We start from the raw sequence: 15,576 nt of genomic DNA on the forward strand, positions 1-15,576 counted from the left end.
ACAATTTTTGCAAAAGTTTTTTTTTTTTGTTATTTAATAAAAATGTTTACCCTCTATACAGCCACTTTTTATTTTTTACCCTCTATACCGCGATTAAGTAAACTATCCCTAGATTGTTTGCTGGGTTGAAATCGGTCATCATATTATTGATTTATGTTTAAGCAAGTCAAATCTAGAAAATAATTTTCCTCGTGGTGAGATTCGACTCACGATACGAGGAACGTTAATTGCTCTACCTACTGAGCTAAGGCTAGCGGTAAAATAGGTCATCATTCAATTGTCGAGCAATAGTGGCTAACATACCAAACGAGCACCCGTAACCTTCTAAAGGCCATACAAAAACCTAATTGTCCTTAATTGTAAATTTAGACGATTTGGTTTTCGTCCAGTGCCGGAGCGGGAAGAACAGGAACCTTCATCGGACTCGATTACTTGCTGGAGGAGATGAAGACGAGATCAAGCATCGACGTCTACCAAGCTGTCATGCATATGAGGGAACAGAGGATGGAGATGGTTCAGACTGTGGTAAGCTGGAATAAAATAGTTTGAAACTTTCGGTTAAATAAATGATAGAACTGGTGAGTGTATGCAGTAATTTATCTAGAAAAATGCAAATACTGCTCGCTTATTCAAGAGATTTAGGTAAACAAATGCTTTATTCCGATATTTAATTCATACAAATATTTGTAATTGTTATATGTGTTATCAGCTGCAATACGTCTTACTACACAAGCTACTTTACGAAATCCACGTGCTGGGAAATTCCGACAGCGACGCTCAAGGTTTAATAAGCAAGCATCAGGAAATGCAAGGGTAAGAACTCTTACTTTGCAGTGTAAAACTAGTACTTCGGTACATCTAAACGCATCCATTTACATTATATATATGTGTCATTTCTTATCTTTCTAAAGTAGTGCTAGCTAATAAATAGCGTAAACTTGGAAATACGAAATTAACATCTAACTCTTTATCACCAAGTAACGGAAATTATAGATAATTACAGTGATTGAATATGCTATCAAAAAGCGAATAATGCTTTTTGCATTTTGCTATCATTAAATGTTTTATAATCAGGTTCACTATATTGCAATACACTTGTTAAGAAATTATTTAAAGTTCAATATACTTGTATTAGGAATCCTCTCAACAACACAATATCCGTGGAATTCAACAAGTTAAAGTTTATAGAAAACAACCGACCAAAATCTCCAATTAGGATCAAGGATTTACCCCTTCTTCAATGTAAGTATGTGTTTGACTAAGCTTAAAAAAGTGTTGTTTTTTCTATCCGCTTCCTATATACTTTGAAATCCTTACGCAAAACAGAATGGGATATAATTGCGCAAACTTTGACGTGAGGTAACGTATTTCAATAAGGCTTTTAACCTTTAAATTGCCCCGTATTTAAGCAATTACCAGTTTAAGCAGATTTGTTTGTTGCAGATAAGCCAAATTCGGATAATTTCTCCGCCTACACGGTCGAGGTAAGCAGTGTTAGCCTATTAAGACAGGGTATGGACTAAACATAAACTAACGATTTTGAATTTATAATTTTAGACTTATGCAAGAGTGGAAGGTGTTATCGTTTCGACCCAACCCAACAAAGACAAGGTTGAAGACTTTTGGTCGATCACTTTTGAGAGGGAAGTTGGACTCATCGTTGCGTTGGGAAAGGTCTGTATTGCTTAAGAAAAATAAGATAATTGAATAAATACATATTATTTGCGATGTTACAAAGAAATATTATAAGGGTAAGTCAAGTATTTTGCCATATATATGGCAGTATAGGTGAAACCTAAAGATTTATGCGCTTTTACAGCTTAAAATGTTTTACTCTTATATGTTTTAAGAGCGAGAAAAAACCTTAGATTGTTAAACATGGAAAGCTATACATATAGTTTGTGTGACTCTTATTAACAGAATTTCACACTAAACCCTCTTTAATAAAGAAATTGGTCACGCTTGTAATATTTTGTCATATATATAATCGTAGCTTGATTCTCATCATTGGCCTCAACCGCCCAACACCAACCAGGAATTTGGAGACATCGTTGTGAGCAAGATATCTGAATGTGTGGAAAAATCAGTGATCCAAACACGTTTCACTGTGGAGAGCAAGCAACGTGGAATCACGGCAAGTATTGCGTTGTAATGTTTCAAGATTCAAACTCTATTTAAAAGTAAAGTTCATTTGATTGTTATATTTTGTTAAACCGAAAACGTATGCCTCGTAAAGTAAATATTCGCTTGTTCCCGTACATTTTGATATTTCGTTGATGATTTCAACTTTAAATGAATTATGTGTAGATATTTCTTAGCCACAACACTTTGGTAGTTGATTTTGTAGATGTTATTCTTTGTTGTTTGATGGTAGTGAACATTACGTATCAAATATGTTATACAACATTCTACCACTTGTTCTAAATGTGCTAAAATAGGTTAAAATAAAGTAACAATATATTCAACACTTAGGTCCCTATAACTCAACTTGAGTTCGACAGTTGGTCAAACCAGGGTTTACCAAACGAGGATTTGTTCAATGTATTTTCTGTCATCGACTCGTATCTGAAAGGCAACTCAAACAAGAACATGATCTTGCTTGCCAAGTAAGATGTTGCTGTATGCCAGTCAAAACTGATTTGCACCAACATTTGTAAATTATGCACTTGTTGTGTTCCTAAACACGTTGTGTCCCTCAGCAAATTTCTATGTAATCAGTTTGTTTTGGTAAATTGCTTGGCTTCACAATGTTTATTATTAGAAACACCTCTTTTATAGTCGTCTTAAACTATGACCGAATTTGACTTAATAATTGGCAAGGAACCCGATGTGGTGCATAAGGCCAACACAACAATTTTTAGTTTAGAATTTTAAACAGCATTATAAAATTGTGTCTGGTTTGCACCTTGCGTTATTTTATTTTCCACATTTTTGTGAAACAGCGCGATGTAATCTATTGCCATTTTTCGTTTAGACACGATTTCACTCGTCCTGCGTTGTTTTGCATTTGTTGGAACTTGGTGGCACGTTACAAAGCTGAGATGATGGTGGACGTTTATCGGGCGTTCAAAGACACACAGGACTGCTTGCCGGGAGTTAGCTTAGATAAGGTGAAGCATTGTTTACTCCATTTTGCAATACATGTGTTTGTGATATATTTATTAACTTACCATACAGACCCACTACGAATGCTGCTATTCACTGATGAAATCTTACATCGATTCATTTTCAAGCTACGCCAATTTCACTAAATGACTTGTAGCCGACCAAAGCATATATTTTATGGCAAATCTAAATTGTATTGTAGGCTAGCATGTATTGTTGTATTTTCATCTAATATTGTATTACTTATTTGAGTATTTTATCGGGCTGTTCATTTGAGCTTTATGATTGAAGCCGATTGGCAGTCGTATAACAAGTTAAATTTGCAATGTCTATGTGTGGGCTCTAAACAGGAACACAGTTTGTTTGAAACTATTTTAAGGCGTAAATCTACCAAATGATTTATGGCAAAATCTGAAAATCTTGTTTAGTAGAAATGGTATATTATGTCATTTTAATGAAAGCTACTTTTAGGTTTATATCAGTGTCTATTTATCGCGTTATTTTAGTTATGCACTTATATTGCATCTTATAACTTTTAGGAGCTGAAACATTATATGCACTTGATGTTTTAAGAAGACCATATCTGTATAAACATTCTTTTTGTCAGATATTATCATTCTGTGCAATAAATTAAATTAAAATGTACCATAACTTTGTACTGGTGTTTGTGAACTTTTGTTGTATCGACTCTAGTATTAGCAGTAACAAAACTAGAGAAGTCATAAAAAGTTTAATTCTGTTCTCACAGAGAATTTCACATCTGGAAACTTAAAACAGGTGAGTGGTGATTATATTTAACACCGCTACGTTAAACTTCTATTCCGACGTTTTTAAAGTGGCCTTTTTAACTCATGTTGGCTTTTTCATTTCAGAACCAACATTGACAGACAGCGGTATGAAGCATGCGGTGAGTCTCATTTAAACATACAGTAAAATCACAGATGGATAATATTGCTTCTTTTTGCTTCTGTATGCCTTCTTCCTACAAGCTTTTCAGTATGTCTTCTTCTAGAAGCTTGTCTGTATGCCTTCTTCTAATAGCTTTTCTGTATGCCTTCTTCTAGTAGCTTTTCTGCATGCCTTCTTCTAGTAGCTTTATTTCCTTCTTAGGTATTAGCATAATACAAATAAACACGGGAGCGCAATCCAGAATTAGATCTGGCGGATCTTGCCAACGCTGTATGCTGCTGATAAACATAGCTCTTGAGTAGCTATATTGGAACCTGTTTGTTTTGTATGTAAGCATTCTGTTTAGGTATGTAAGTTAGAAAAAAGATACAACCCACAATCCGCTGTTATTTCTAGTTTTGATTGTTGTTGAAAAAATATGCCGGTTGGTATAGTCGCTACTCGTGAAGGTTTACAATATTATACAAGGGTCGTCAATATTGGGTTGTCTCGTTGGCCATGCAACCCTTTATACTCACAAATACCCCATAATTCAATTTTAAAAACTGTTGTTTAAATGTCAGCAATTTAAGTTACATGTTGAGAAAAAATCACTATTTTGTTGTTAGACTCGATTAGGGCAGTGGTCGGCAACCGCCGGTCCGCGAGGAGTTCGTTACCGGTCCGCAGTTAGGTTTCTAGATTACAATTTTTATTTGAACTCAAAATGTACGTAAAAAGCCGGAAAAAAGTCAAAACACTTAAATGTATTTTTATATTGAAAACACGTTCTTTGGTTTCAAGCTGTGGCTCCCAAACGTTTTTGGCTCGCGGCACAGTAAAAAAATCTTAAACTCTTTCGCGGCACACTTTTAACAGAACAACAATAGAGTCATTTTACAATCTCCCTTAACACCCGGCAAGCTATATATGTTGTACTGGTCCGCAGTGCAAAAAAGGTTGCCGACCCCTGGAGTGGAGCATGTCAACTATTTACATCATGTAAATATATATTTTATGATTCATAAAACATTTCGAAAATACATTCGAATAAACTACAACGATTTTTTAGTGCTTCGCTTCCTTTGTTTGAGAAAAAGCGTTTCGCGTGTTATTCTTTAATCGATTTAATATATATTTCCGTCCTTAAAATAATTCAACAGTCATTTAACGTTGACAATTTTTTTCAGTTAAAAGGATTTTTTTACTGTTAAAGTGCAGAAAAAAAATTTGTTTATTTATATATCAATTTTAACATTGTCCAAGTGTAATATGATATACTGGCATGATGATATAAAAGTAACAAGCCAAGCCGTAAAACTAAATTATTTATATTCATACTTTAACCTGTAATTTAGATTTTTATAGTTGAGAACAAGTAACAGGGTTCTTTTACTTTTCACATCGCGTTCTTTAAGCATTTCAATCATGCAATAACCTAGATTAAATGAATTAAATTTTTGTTTTAAAAGTGCTTTAATCCCACAGCGGTTTGCCGCGCAAAAACATAAAATATATGCTCGAAGAATATTATTCTACTATTTTAAACTTCCAGAATCTATAGCTTTTATCGTCTAGCTTAGTGGTTCGAAAATATTTTCAACAAATCTACGTGGAGGCTCTTGAATTTTTTTTAATAATTCCCGGTTCTCCCGTAACCCCTAAAATTTTCAAGGAGATCAATTGGTTGACCTTACTTTGTGAGACGCTGATAAAGATTTTTTTACTTTTAATAATTTGCCGATACCCAGGGTTTATAAGCCACATTGGACATATCATTATTTAAACGTTAAAGCCTCACGCAAAGCATATAGCAATGATTTATTTTTCTTCATTACTAGTTTATTTTTTTTCATTGCGACTTCTAGTTTGCGTATAAAATCGAATGCTAGGTACCAGTTGGACTCATTTTCGAGTTTAGTTACGGAGTGGCAACAACTATGCTGACTACCATGTAACAATTTGTGGTAGATGGTTAGCCTCACGATGAATGAAATGATAGCTTGTCTAATATTCCTCGTAGTTTTGTGCTTCGGACAAACAGGTTAGTTTTCTGGTTTTGTTTTTATTTTAAATACATTTTAACGCGATGACCAGCGTATTAATTTCGTCAAGCAATATTTATCATACCTTTGAAAAAGGTTGTGTGTTTGAAGTTTACGATATCTTATGAGGGTCGCAAATATTATGTTGTCCTGTTGATCATACAACCCTATATACTCGCAATACCTTAAGAATAATCTTACAACAACATTAACACAATCAAACAATTTGTAAGGAAAGTCAAGAAGATTGACTTTCCTAAGGGACTTTCCTAAGGTAGTTTGTCATGGTTCCACGTTAGTAAATCTTTTTTTAATTTTTTACAATTTTGTTATGATTTTTTAGAAACAGTCGTCGCATTATGCATAGATTAAGGCAGGGGCGGGCAACTTCTCCGGTCGGCGGGCCAAATGTGTGAAAATCAAGTAATTGTCGGGCCTGATTAGTTACTGTCAAATCTTCCATGTTTTGTCGCATAATGGCGGCTATTGTTGTACTCTTTAAACACGGCAACACTTTCATTGCACATCAAACATACTGCTTTTTTGTCGACTTGAAGAATAAACTAAGTATGGAACTTTAGTGAACCGAAAATGAGTTTTTTGGATGTTAACATAAAATTATTTTTATTATATTATACTGATGATGCATTTAGTAGCGACATATATTTATCTTATAATATCCAAACATTCTTCATCATTGATGTGGAACCATAATCGTTTGTTTTTCACCATTCGGATTCAGGCAGATTTTGTTATTCGAAAAAATCTGATTCTTGCCGACTTAGGTGAAAAAGTAGCCTACTTGGGCATCCAATCCTTTAAATTCGCGACACTTCTTGTCAAACTTACGTTTCCTGGCAAATCCATGGAAAAATATTTGTTGTAAATTCTAAATATACTTTTAACCCGAAATAAAGAATTTAAAAACACAAAGAAACCCGAGAACCAAATCTTGATTAACTAACAATCTCTATAATTTGACGTAGTAAGCAAATAGTGGGGGATTGCGGCAGAATGTGGCCGCGGGCCAGAATATCATGTAAGACCGCAAACTGTCTGCGAGAAGCTCACAATCCCGTCGCGGACTCGCGGGCCATATGTTGCCCGCCCCTGGCTTAAGGGATGCTCAACCTGCGGCCCACTGGCCACATGTGGCCTACCATTACATCAGGAGTGGCCCTCTCTAAACTATTTCCATTTGTGTTTTTAATATATGCTACTATAGTAATAACAGCAGCAATTTATTTTCTTGCTATACGTTTGTTACAGTTGTTTAGATGATTGGCTTGTTATTCTGTTTTAATCATACTTTGCGGGTTTAAACAAATTAGTGTTTTCTGCGCAGTTGTTAGTAATACAACCTTTAGATTAAAAATTTTGTCGTCCTAATTTAACTCCTCGCAAAACACTTGGTAATTATTTCACTACGATATTGTGCAACTGAGTATGACAAGTAACAGTTTACCAAAAATCGATTTAAACGTAGGTTTGTGTGCAACATGGTAGAGTAGTATTGGAAGAGTAGTATTGCAGTATAATATATGAAACGTTTCTATGTAACAATTGGTTTCAACCGCGAGCATGAAAATGTTACAAAAATACATATCCAGATTAATTTGCCTATTTTTTTAAAAAAAGGCGAAGGGCAATATTATGCAATTTTATATTCCTAAAAACATATATAGTTTGGTTTTTTGAAATATGGTCCAACATATTTTCAAAAATTGTTACGTGGCGGACCCTTTTGCTGTTATTTTAATGATTCGCGATTCTTTGGAATAAAATTACCTTAAAAAGGAAAAACATCAAATAATTACGTATAAAACAAAACCATTGCGAAATTGTTCCATTTACCTGTTTATGTCGAATCATTCCATTCACCTGTCTTGGGTTGGGTTTAACACAGGGGTGGGCAAACTTTTCTAGTCGCGGGCCAAAACCAAGCCAGGAAAGATCTCCACGGGCCGTTTGAGTTTACCTGACAATTATGTTGTTCAAATATGTTTAACAAAGTGTCACTTGTGGTAAAGAAGCAGGATTGAAATTGCAAGAGTTTAACTATGGAAAAACCTTATAAAATGCTTTGATATTTTGTAACGATATTAAATTAGAAGTTTTGGGAAGATGGGTTACCATAACGCTTAGTGGAAGTGCGGTATCCATGGAATTTGTTTTTTATTACAAAATTGGCCAAAAAATCACAAGGAAAACCAAATATAAAGAAATGATCTTAGCTAAAGACCATTTACTTTTGGTGTATCGCCATACCTCCTCATTTTAAAGCCTAATATTGCTCGGAAGTTTTCACAAGATAACATCGCGAAAAAAGCGTAACATAGTCGGGGCATTTTCGGCATATTTACATTGATAGATGACATACCTAGCACATTGAAAGGATACAATTAACAAGTGTTTTGCACGGTTCATCTTTGTGCACTCCAATTTACGTTTTGCGGGATCCAAGGAACATGGGGACCAATGGACGCTTGGTTATTGCGCCACCTGTTGGCGAAATCAATTAAAAACTTGGTTATTGTGATGTGATGTTGTGTACATAACTTTGTCTAAAACGTTCTACAGCATCTTTTGGGAAATGGTTGTTTTATTACAATTTTTCACTTTTTTAGCTCAAAAATGAACTTATTAGCTTGCTACTCGTAAGGTGTTTGAACAGTCTGTAGGCCATCAACCCTACAGTATATATAAACAACGGTGATATTTAAATTGTAATGCAGTGATTTTATTGTGGAGAAAGGAGATATCTAGCTACATGTTGTACGTTAGTTGGATTCATTTGGTTCAGCGGACTGGCTTGCTACGAGGATTTTCTTAGAAATGGCGATTAGTGGACATTTGGAACAGTCTGTTCCATTGGCGAAAGGATTCGGACTCGGGACTCGAGTAAGACCATGTAGAACTACTAGACTCCCGAGTCCGATATGCGCATGCGCAGTACCAAATGTTGAAATTGTTATGGCCGCCAAGCAGATCGGACAACATAAGGTGAATTTGTGTTTTAACGATGAAATATGACTCACAAAAAACATCGGTTTGTTATCAAAAAACGTGCTATTCTTTTATTTATATGCGATCGCTTCAAACCATATGTGCACAACCTAAAATGGTACAAGGACCGCAACACAAGAAAACAATTACGTGGGCCCATACTGTTGCTCAATGACAATTCGTTTGGGATGACGTTACAAAGCAACGTCATAACATGACTTCATAAAGCAATTAATCCTAAAAACTCATGTTTTTCTCGAGCAACCATTCGCAATCGTGTAGCTCAAACGTATGATCACGCAATACACAAGCAAGTCCGCACTGATTAAAAAATAAAGCAATTATCTGAAAAGCGTTATCAAATCGTGGGCGCGGATCGCTTTGATAGATTGCGCGGCCAATGCGTGGTCGATTTGCAGGTCTGCTTCATCAAACCTACAATATAAACATATTGAAACTGCAACAGAACGTATATTCCTGTCAATTCGAGTTTAAGCATAAAACATCATTCTTTGTACTGTTTATTTCAGTTTTAAACCATACAAATGCTTTTTATCAACGTTGATTTTTAATAGTTTAATGGTAAACGTTAAAGTTAAACCCGATATGATCGTTTTAAAATTCGTTTTAAAGTCGTTTTAAAAAATTCGTTTTAAAGTCGTCTAAAATTCAACCTTTCAAAAAAATTTTAAGGTTTCTTTTCCCCACCTTCGTATCTCGTAAAATGTCCAAAATCATACAAAAACAAATTTGCGTATTGTTTCTCTTGAGTGATAAAAGACGAACCTTTCCGTTGGACACGCTCAATTTATTTGAAGCATTAATGATGTGTTTTGCCGTTTGGGCATTCGATATTTCAACAATATCCTCAGTAGCACGACTAGGTTCGCTAAATAATTTTTTTCGGGCTATATAAGGAAAAATCATTTGAATCTATGCAAATGGTTGGACAATGTCCGTAAAACGTATATTTTCAAGGCTCAAAAACATGCAAGGGAAGAAACTTCGTGCTTTCAAGTAGCAAGGCAAATCAAGCAACCGCCAAGTCAGCTTGCATTGCTGGAGGTGGTAACTTGGCAAGTATTCCTGACGAAGCAACACAAAAGCACCTCAGCACTCTCGCAAGTAACAAGGTTGGCAACGGGTGGATGGGAGGTGCCGATTTTTGTGAGTACTAAGATTTAAACCAGGAGTCGGCAACATTTTTCTAGTCACGAGCCGAAATACTAACTCAAAGGTTCTCTGGGCCGCACAAAATGTTAACTAACATTTGTGTAATTAAAATGCAAAAACTGTAAATCAGGCGGGCCTCGGATTTTTTGCATTTAAAAACGTGTTTAATGACATTTAAGGAGGCAGTAAAGTGTTGGCGCAAAGCGGGAAAAAAGCGTTTGCTTGGTTTAAAATTCGAGCTTACACGCCGTCACCCATACTACTAATGAAAAGTGCAATAAAACTACTTTGCGGAAACGAGATAGGTTTAGTAGTTAATAAAGTTGACTAGATTAAGTGCGGGCACACTGACGAGCGAAGCAAGCGCGATTTTTTGGTATACCGGTTTTTCTTTTAACTTTCTTGTGAGTTTTTATTACATTTAAAAAAATAATGGTTAAAAATATTTGTCCAATATTTTTAATACGTTTTCCGTTTGTCCACGACGCACTTGGCAGCTTTCCACAGCGCAACGGTAAAGAAGCGCTGATCTAGTTCAAAAACAGCATCAAAATCTAAACAAACTGTATAACATTTTTCGCATTCAAGTTTTTAAAATAGTCAAAAAGTATTTGAAATGGACTCGTTGTCCCGGAGAAATTACATTGGCGGGCCGTGGGTTGCCGACCCCTGATTTGAAATGTGATTTCAAACGTGGTATTTGTGTATCTGTTATATACATTAATAACAAATAAATATGTTTCAGACGCTTACATCGGCGGGGAGCGTTCTGGAAACGATTTCAAGTGGCCTAACGGAACAACATTTTCAACCTATGACGGTGTGTTTGGTATATATTGTTTTTCTTTAATTTGAAAATCCTGTATTGTTGTATTAAGATTTGCCTATATAGCACAGATAACTCTAATATCAATGCAAAATAATTTATTAACGGTGTGTTTAAAATATACATGTGTACCACGTTCGTGAGATTCATCATTGGAAAAGAAGTTCTTTGAAATTTAAATAACTTCCCTAACCCATTTGTAAAAACAGGGAGCGCCTGGTCTACACCCGAATATAACGGATGGTTAAGTGGAAGTGGACCTTCGGGCACTGGAACTTGTATGGTGTTTGCTGGAAAACAATCAGGCTCACCAGGTAGCCACATTTACACTTGGAAGTGGGGAAATGCGGAATGTGGTGGAACATTCTACTACATATGTGAATACCAAGGCAAGACTTTCACGCCATTTAGGCAATATAGGATAAAATGCGTAATAGTGTTGACATATTACATGCCTTAGGTAAAAATGGATTGCGGGCACTATTGCTTAGATTTAAGTTTTAGACCTTTATTTTGAAGTCATTTCCAAAGTATTTACATCAAGCATTTGAGTTTACAAGATTTGTTTTTTTTGAAGTTGAAACTGGTAAAGTAATTTAAAGTTACATGAATGTATGGTGTGTGTTTCTAAACGTTACTTTGATAAGTTAAAAGCTAGATTTTAATATGGGGTTATGCTGTATTTTTAAAACGATATATATGTTGTTTAATACGAAAGGACTCACTTAATAAGCTGTTCGCCACTTTTTATAAAATTGGTTTATAAAAATTATAAAACAATCAATGGTTTAATTCATACTGGCTAGAGTACTGGTTGTACATCTTCTATTTTATTAAGTCACAAGCACAACCGAAGGCACATATTCCTTACAGCGAAAATATAACTGGGTGAATTCGTTCGTAAACTTGGAATGCGACTTTTTTTACAACACTTTTTTCTTGTTATTTTCTTCACTATTTCAACGAATCTTTCTTAATTTGCTCTTCTGGGTAAAAAATGTCACTATCAAAGTCAGTAAGATACATAGGTGAAATCAGCCGTTTTAGTTAGCTGTTTGTTTACCTTGTATTTTAAGTATTTATCAAAGTTACATTTTTACGGCAAGATTTCGTTTTTATCGTTTAATATGTTTCGTTTATACCCTTTTCTTACCAGCTAGGGGCGTGACTCAAAACTTATATTTTGACATGTGTTAATTACTCAAATGCTAATTGTTTTATTGCTTCGCGCGAATCCAAATTGTCTTTCTTGTATGAAAGTTTGGCTTAAACTTTGTAAAAAACACAAATTATATTTCAAGTAAATTTATTTCGTCTTTGAATTATAAACAAGACATTAAGAATCAAATTAGCCCTATTCACATTCAACATACCGTGGCCTAATACTGTTCCAACCTCATAAGTTTAGTGGAATTTTCGTGTTTACCGGAACCTTTAACGGCTTTGTGCAGGCTATGTATCTCCAAATCAAATCTTAAGTAAGGTAAGCACACTGCGTTTATTGACCTATACTGTTTATTCCATATATGTCAGAAAATAACCGTTTAATTAGTTTTATTGATTCATAAAAAGGGATTTGTATTAGACATTTTTTAGCACAGCATTGTATGAGACAGTTTTAAAAATGCAACCATTATATTGTGGTTGTTGACCGATACCAGTAACGTCATTTTGCCAAACAAGGTCAACACCAAGGTCAACAGGTAAAAACGAAAGCAATTTAAATGTACGAAGCTGAAGCATAAGCACGGGAAACGGCGATAAGGAGTTCAAATGCTAATAAATTCACAGACACACGCTTAAATGCGGCGCGTTGTAAAAAGTAATTTGCTTGTTCCTGGATGGCCAGATGGTGTTTGGGAGTTAAACATTTAGAAGAATTTTGTTAATAGGTTTAATGATATACAGACATTTTGGATATGGCAAAGAACAACAACTTGGACATCAGGACTCAAAGAGTCGGTTTGTTTCGCTGGAGTCGCACTCGGGACTTGGGACTCGGGACTCGAGTAAGACTACGTAAAACTACCCGTGTCCCGAGTCCGACATGCGCATGTACAGTACCAAATTTAAAATCTGTTATGGCCGCCAACTGAAAATTGTTAAGGTGGAATAGCATATGATGGATTATTTTTCAACCATGTTTTGAGAGTGAATACATTGTACGACACCCCTATAATTGGATTGCTGAATATCTACGTTAATTTTAGTTTGGTGTAATACGGGCTGTAGAGCCAGGGCCGGCTTCGAAACTCGACGAAATCCCACATTTGACCTGAATCGGACTGTTTAATTTGTGTTAGGACACTATGCTGATGGAATGCTTCGCCAGACGATATCACTTTTTTTCATCCGATTATAGCTTTTACCAAGATGGTTTTTATACTGCAGAGATTGTGTACTGCTGTAATGTTCATATGTTGATCCACGTATATTCGAATTATAAGTCGTTGTTCAAGTTAAAAAACATTAAGACCAATATACAATTTCGTTTAACGGATATAAGCCCAAACGTGAAAAATATTACATAGCTCCCAAAGAAATTGCTCAAAAGATATGTAGCTTTTATGGCTTAAACATATGTAGTTTTCATGGCTCAAAAGATATGTTACTTTTATGGCTGAAAAGGTGGCTGACCCCTGGACTAATGCGAGTCTGAGACGTAACAGTCACTCCACTACACGTGTGCACTTTTTTTAAACAAAGTATAGCATGTAGGGTCATTAACGTTACTGCAATAATTGAACTACTTTTGTAACTTTACTCCTAAGCAATCTTGTTAGTTGTTATACGTTTTTTTCCATTTACCCCTGATAGAAAAAACTGATTACTTTAGAGTATTACAACTTATGTGGCCTTATTAATGGTCCGGACGGCTTCATAAGGCTGTATGACATTTGTATATAAATGTGCATAAATTTATTTATGTTTTTTTTGCTTGGATATTTTTGCAAAAAGTATGTTGCATTTTTACGTCACAGTTCCACGCAACTTGACGGTGACGTCATCAACCAGAACACCAGCATTGGAAAGCAGTTTGACATTCACGGGAACAATATCTGGTTTTTACAGCGAGCCTCTTAACGTGGTTGTTGCCCATAGTGGAACAAACACCAACGTAATAAGTAATTTCGTTGGAACCAACTTTAATTACGTGATTAACTCCATCTCCTCGACACATAACGGAGACTTCGTGTTCACTGCAAGCAATAGTGCTGACACTTGTTCTATTGTAGCGACATTAACGCTTACAGTTGGTATGTGATGTTCTATATAACTTCTTTGTATTGTCTTATTTATTAGAAATAATATACGTGAAATAACTTATGGTGAACATTACTTTGGGTGTTTGAAAACATTTCGTCCATGTATTGTGACGTAATACGAATTGCAAATCAAATAGTAGAAGCCTTTCAAAACGAAACCTTGATTTAGTAATAAACCAGTGTTTGTTTAAATAAAGACTAGCACTTTGCCTAATCGAAAAAAAAAAAATAATATGCTGTTTATTTGAATATACTCAGGCTTCCAACTTAAACAACCCATATAGTGGGTAACTTTATTGCAGATATTCAACTAAGTTCCTCCAAAAAAAAGAAGACGATAAATAAATCATTTTAAAGCTTAATTAAAATATAAACCAGTAATGACAGAAACTATAACTTGCCAGCCAATAAGTTGAAATTTTTGGTATTTACTAAAAAGGAAAAAAAATTAGTTACGGACCATTGTGTTGATTTTTGCCCCTAAAATATGTTTAGAATTCGTTTTTATTACAATTTCCTGAAACGTTTTGGGAAACTTAAAGAAAACAAATTTGAATAAAAAACAATTATAAACACGCAAAGTAAAAAACTTTTTTTCGAATTCGGTAAAATATTTTTGTTTTATTTTTACTAATGTTGCCTACAACGGTGATGTTATTGGCGGGAAATAAACTTTATAGATTAAAAATCAACTGTTAGGCATTGAAAATAGTTTAGGCCGTGTTTTGTTATGCTGGTTGTCGATCCGTATCACAAAAACATAGATCACAAAGAAAGCTATAAGTTAATTAACAAGAAACGCAACCTGAGATAATTTCATTAACAAAACAATGGACTGTGTCCTATTTTTTAATTGAAATATATACGATTAACTAAAAACATAGATTAATCAATTTACCACGACAAAAGTTTTGTGACTAAAAATGCCAGACCTTTTGTAGTTGGTAATATTCTGTCAGGGGACAAAAATAATCTTCTAATTAGTCCTGCAACATAACAGCCGGCAACGACAAAACAAGTTGTGCTGTACAGTTAAAAAAATCTTTTTTAGCGAATTCAGTACGGGCGACCATAGCAATTCGGCCGACCTCAATAAACGTTGCACATGGAACAACGCAAAAAGTCATTTGCGAATCGAGAGGAAATCCGAAACCACAAGTCGATTGGATGAGGTTGGTTGTTCATACAGTCCGGTGATGGAAGTTATACTGTAAGACTAAGTTGTAACTTCATGGTACAACACTGTAATTTGAATTTGAATTGCTTT

The 15,576-nt window shown here is 35.0% G+C and overlaps 2 protein-coding genes across 2 annotated transcripts; both read left to right on the forward strand.

Moving 5' to 3' along the window:
* The first annotated feature begins 2,526 nt into the window (after positions 1 to 2,526).
* On the forward strand, positions 2,527 to 3,449 carry LOC146135637 (receptor-type tyrosine-protein phosphatase alpha-like). The gene is made up of 3 exons (XM_083396358.1): positions 2,527 to 2,606; positions 2,975 to 3,110; positions 3,178 to 3,449. The coding sequence occupies exons 1-3, from the start codon at positions 2,590 to 2,592 to the stop codon at positions 3,253 to 3,255; spliced, it is 231 nt and encodes a 76-aa protein (XP_083252484.1). The 5' UTR covers positions 2,527 to 2,589; the 3' UTR covers positions 3,256 to 3,449.
* A 5,424-nt stretch (positions 3,450 to 8,873) lies between these two features.
* LOC146135638 (chondrolectin-like) lies at positions 8,874 to 11,935 on the forward strand. Its single transcript, XM_083396096.1, has 5 exons — positions 8,874 to 8,939; positions 10,040 to 10,211; positions 10,963 to 11,037; positions 11,253 to 11,432; positions 11,850 to 11,935. Exons 1-5 carry the CDS (start codon positions 8,874 to 8,876, stop codon positions 11,933 to 11,935), a joined length of 579 nt encoding a protein of 192 aa, XP_083252222.1.
* The last annotated feature ends 3,641 nt before the right edge of the window (positions 11,936 to 15,576 follow it).

This window comes from Ascidiella aspersa, chromosome 8, assembly GCF_963924565.1.
Source record: "Ascidiella aspersa chromosome 8, kaAscAspe10.2, whole genome shotgun sequence".
Lineage (NCBI taxonomy): Eukaryota > Metazoa > Chordata > Ascidiacea > Phlebobranchia > Ascidiidae > Ascidiella > Ascidiella aspersa.

Coding starts and splice junctions, on each gene's coding strand:
- LOC146135638 (XM_083396096.1), top strand. CDS start 8,874: ATGGCGATTAGTGGACATTTGGAACAGTCTGTTCCATTGGCGAAAGGA. Junction 8,940..10,039: donor GATTCGGACTCGGGACTCGA/GTAAGACCATGT, acceptor AAAACATGCAAG/GGAAGAAACTTCGTGCTTTC. Junction 11,038..11,252: donor AACATTTTCAACCTATGACG/GTGTGTTTGGTA, acceptor TTGTAAAAACAG/GGAGCGCCTGGTCTACACCC.
- LOC146135637 (XM_083396358.1), top strand. Junction 3,111..3,177: donor CGGGAGTTAGCTTAGATAAG/GTGAAGCATTGT, acceptor CTTACCATACAG/ACCCACTACGAATGCTGCTA.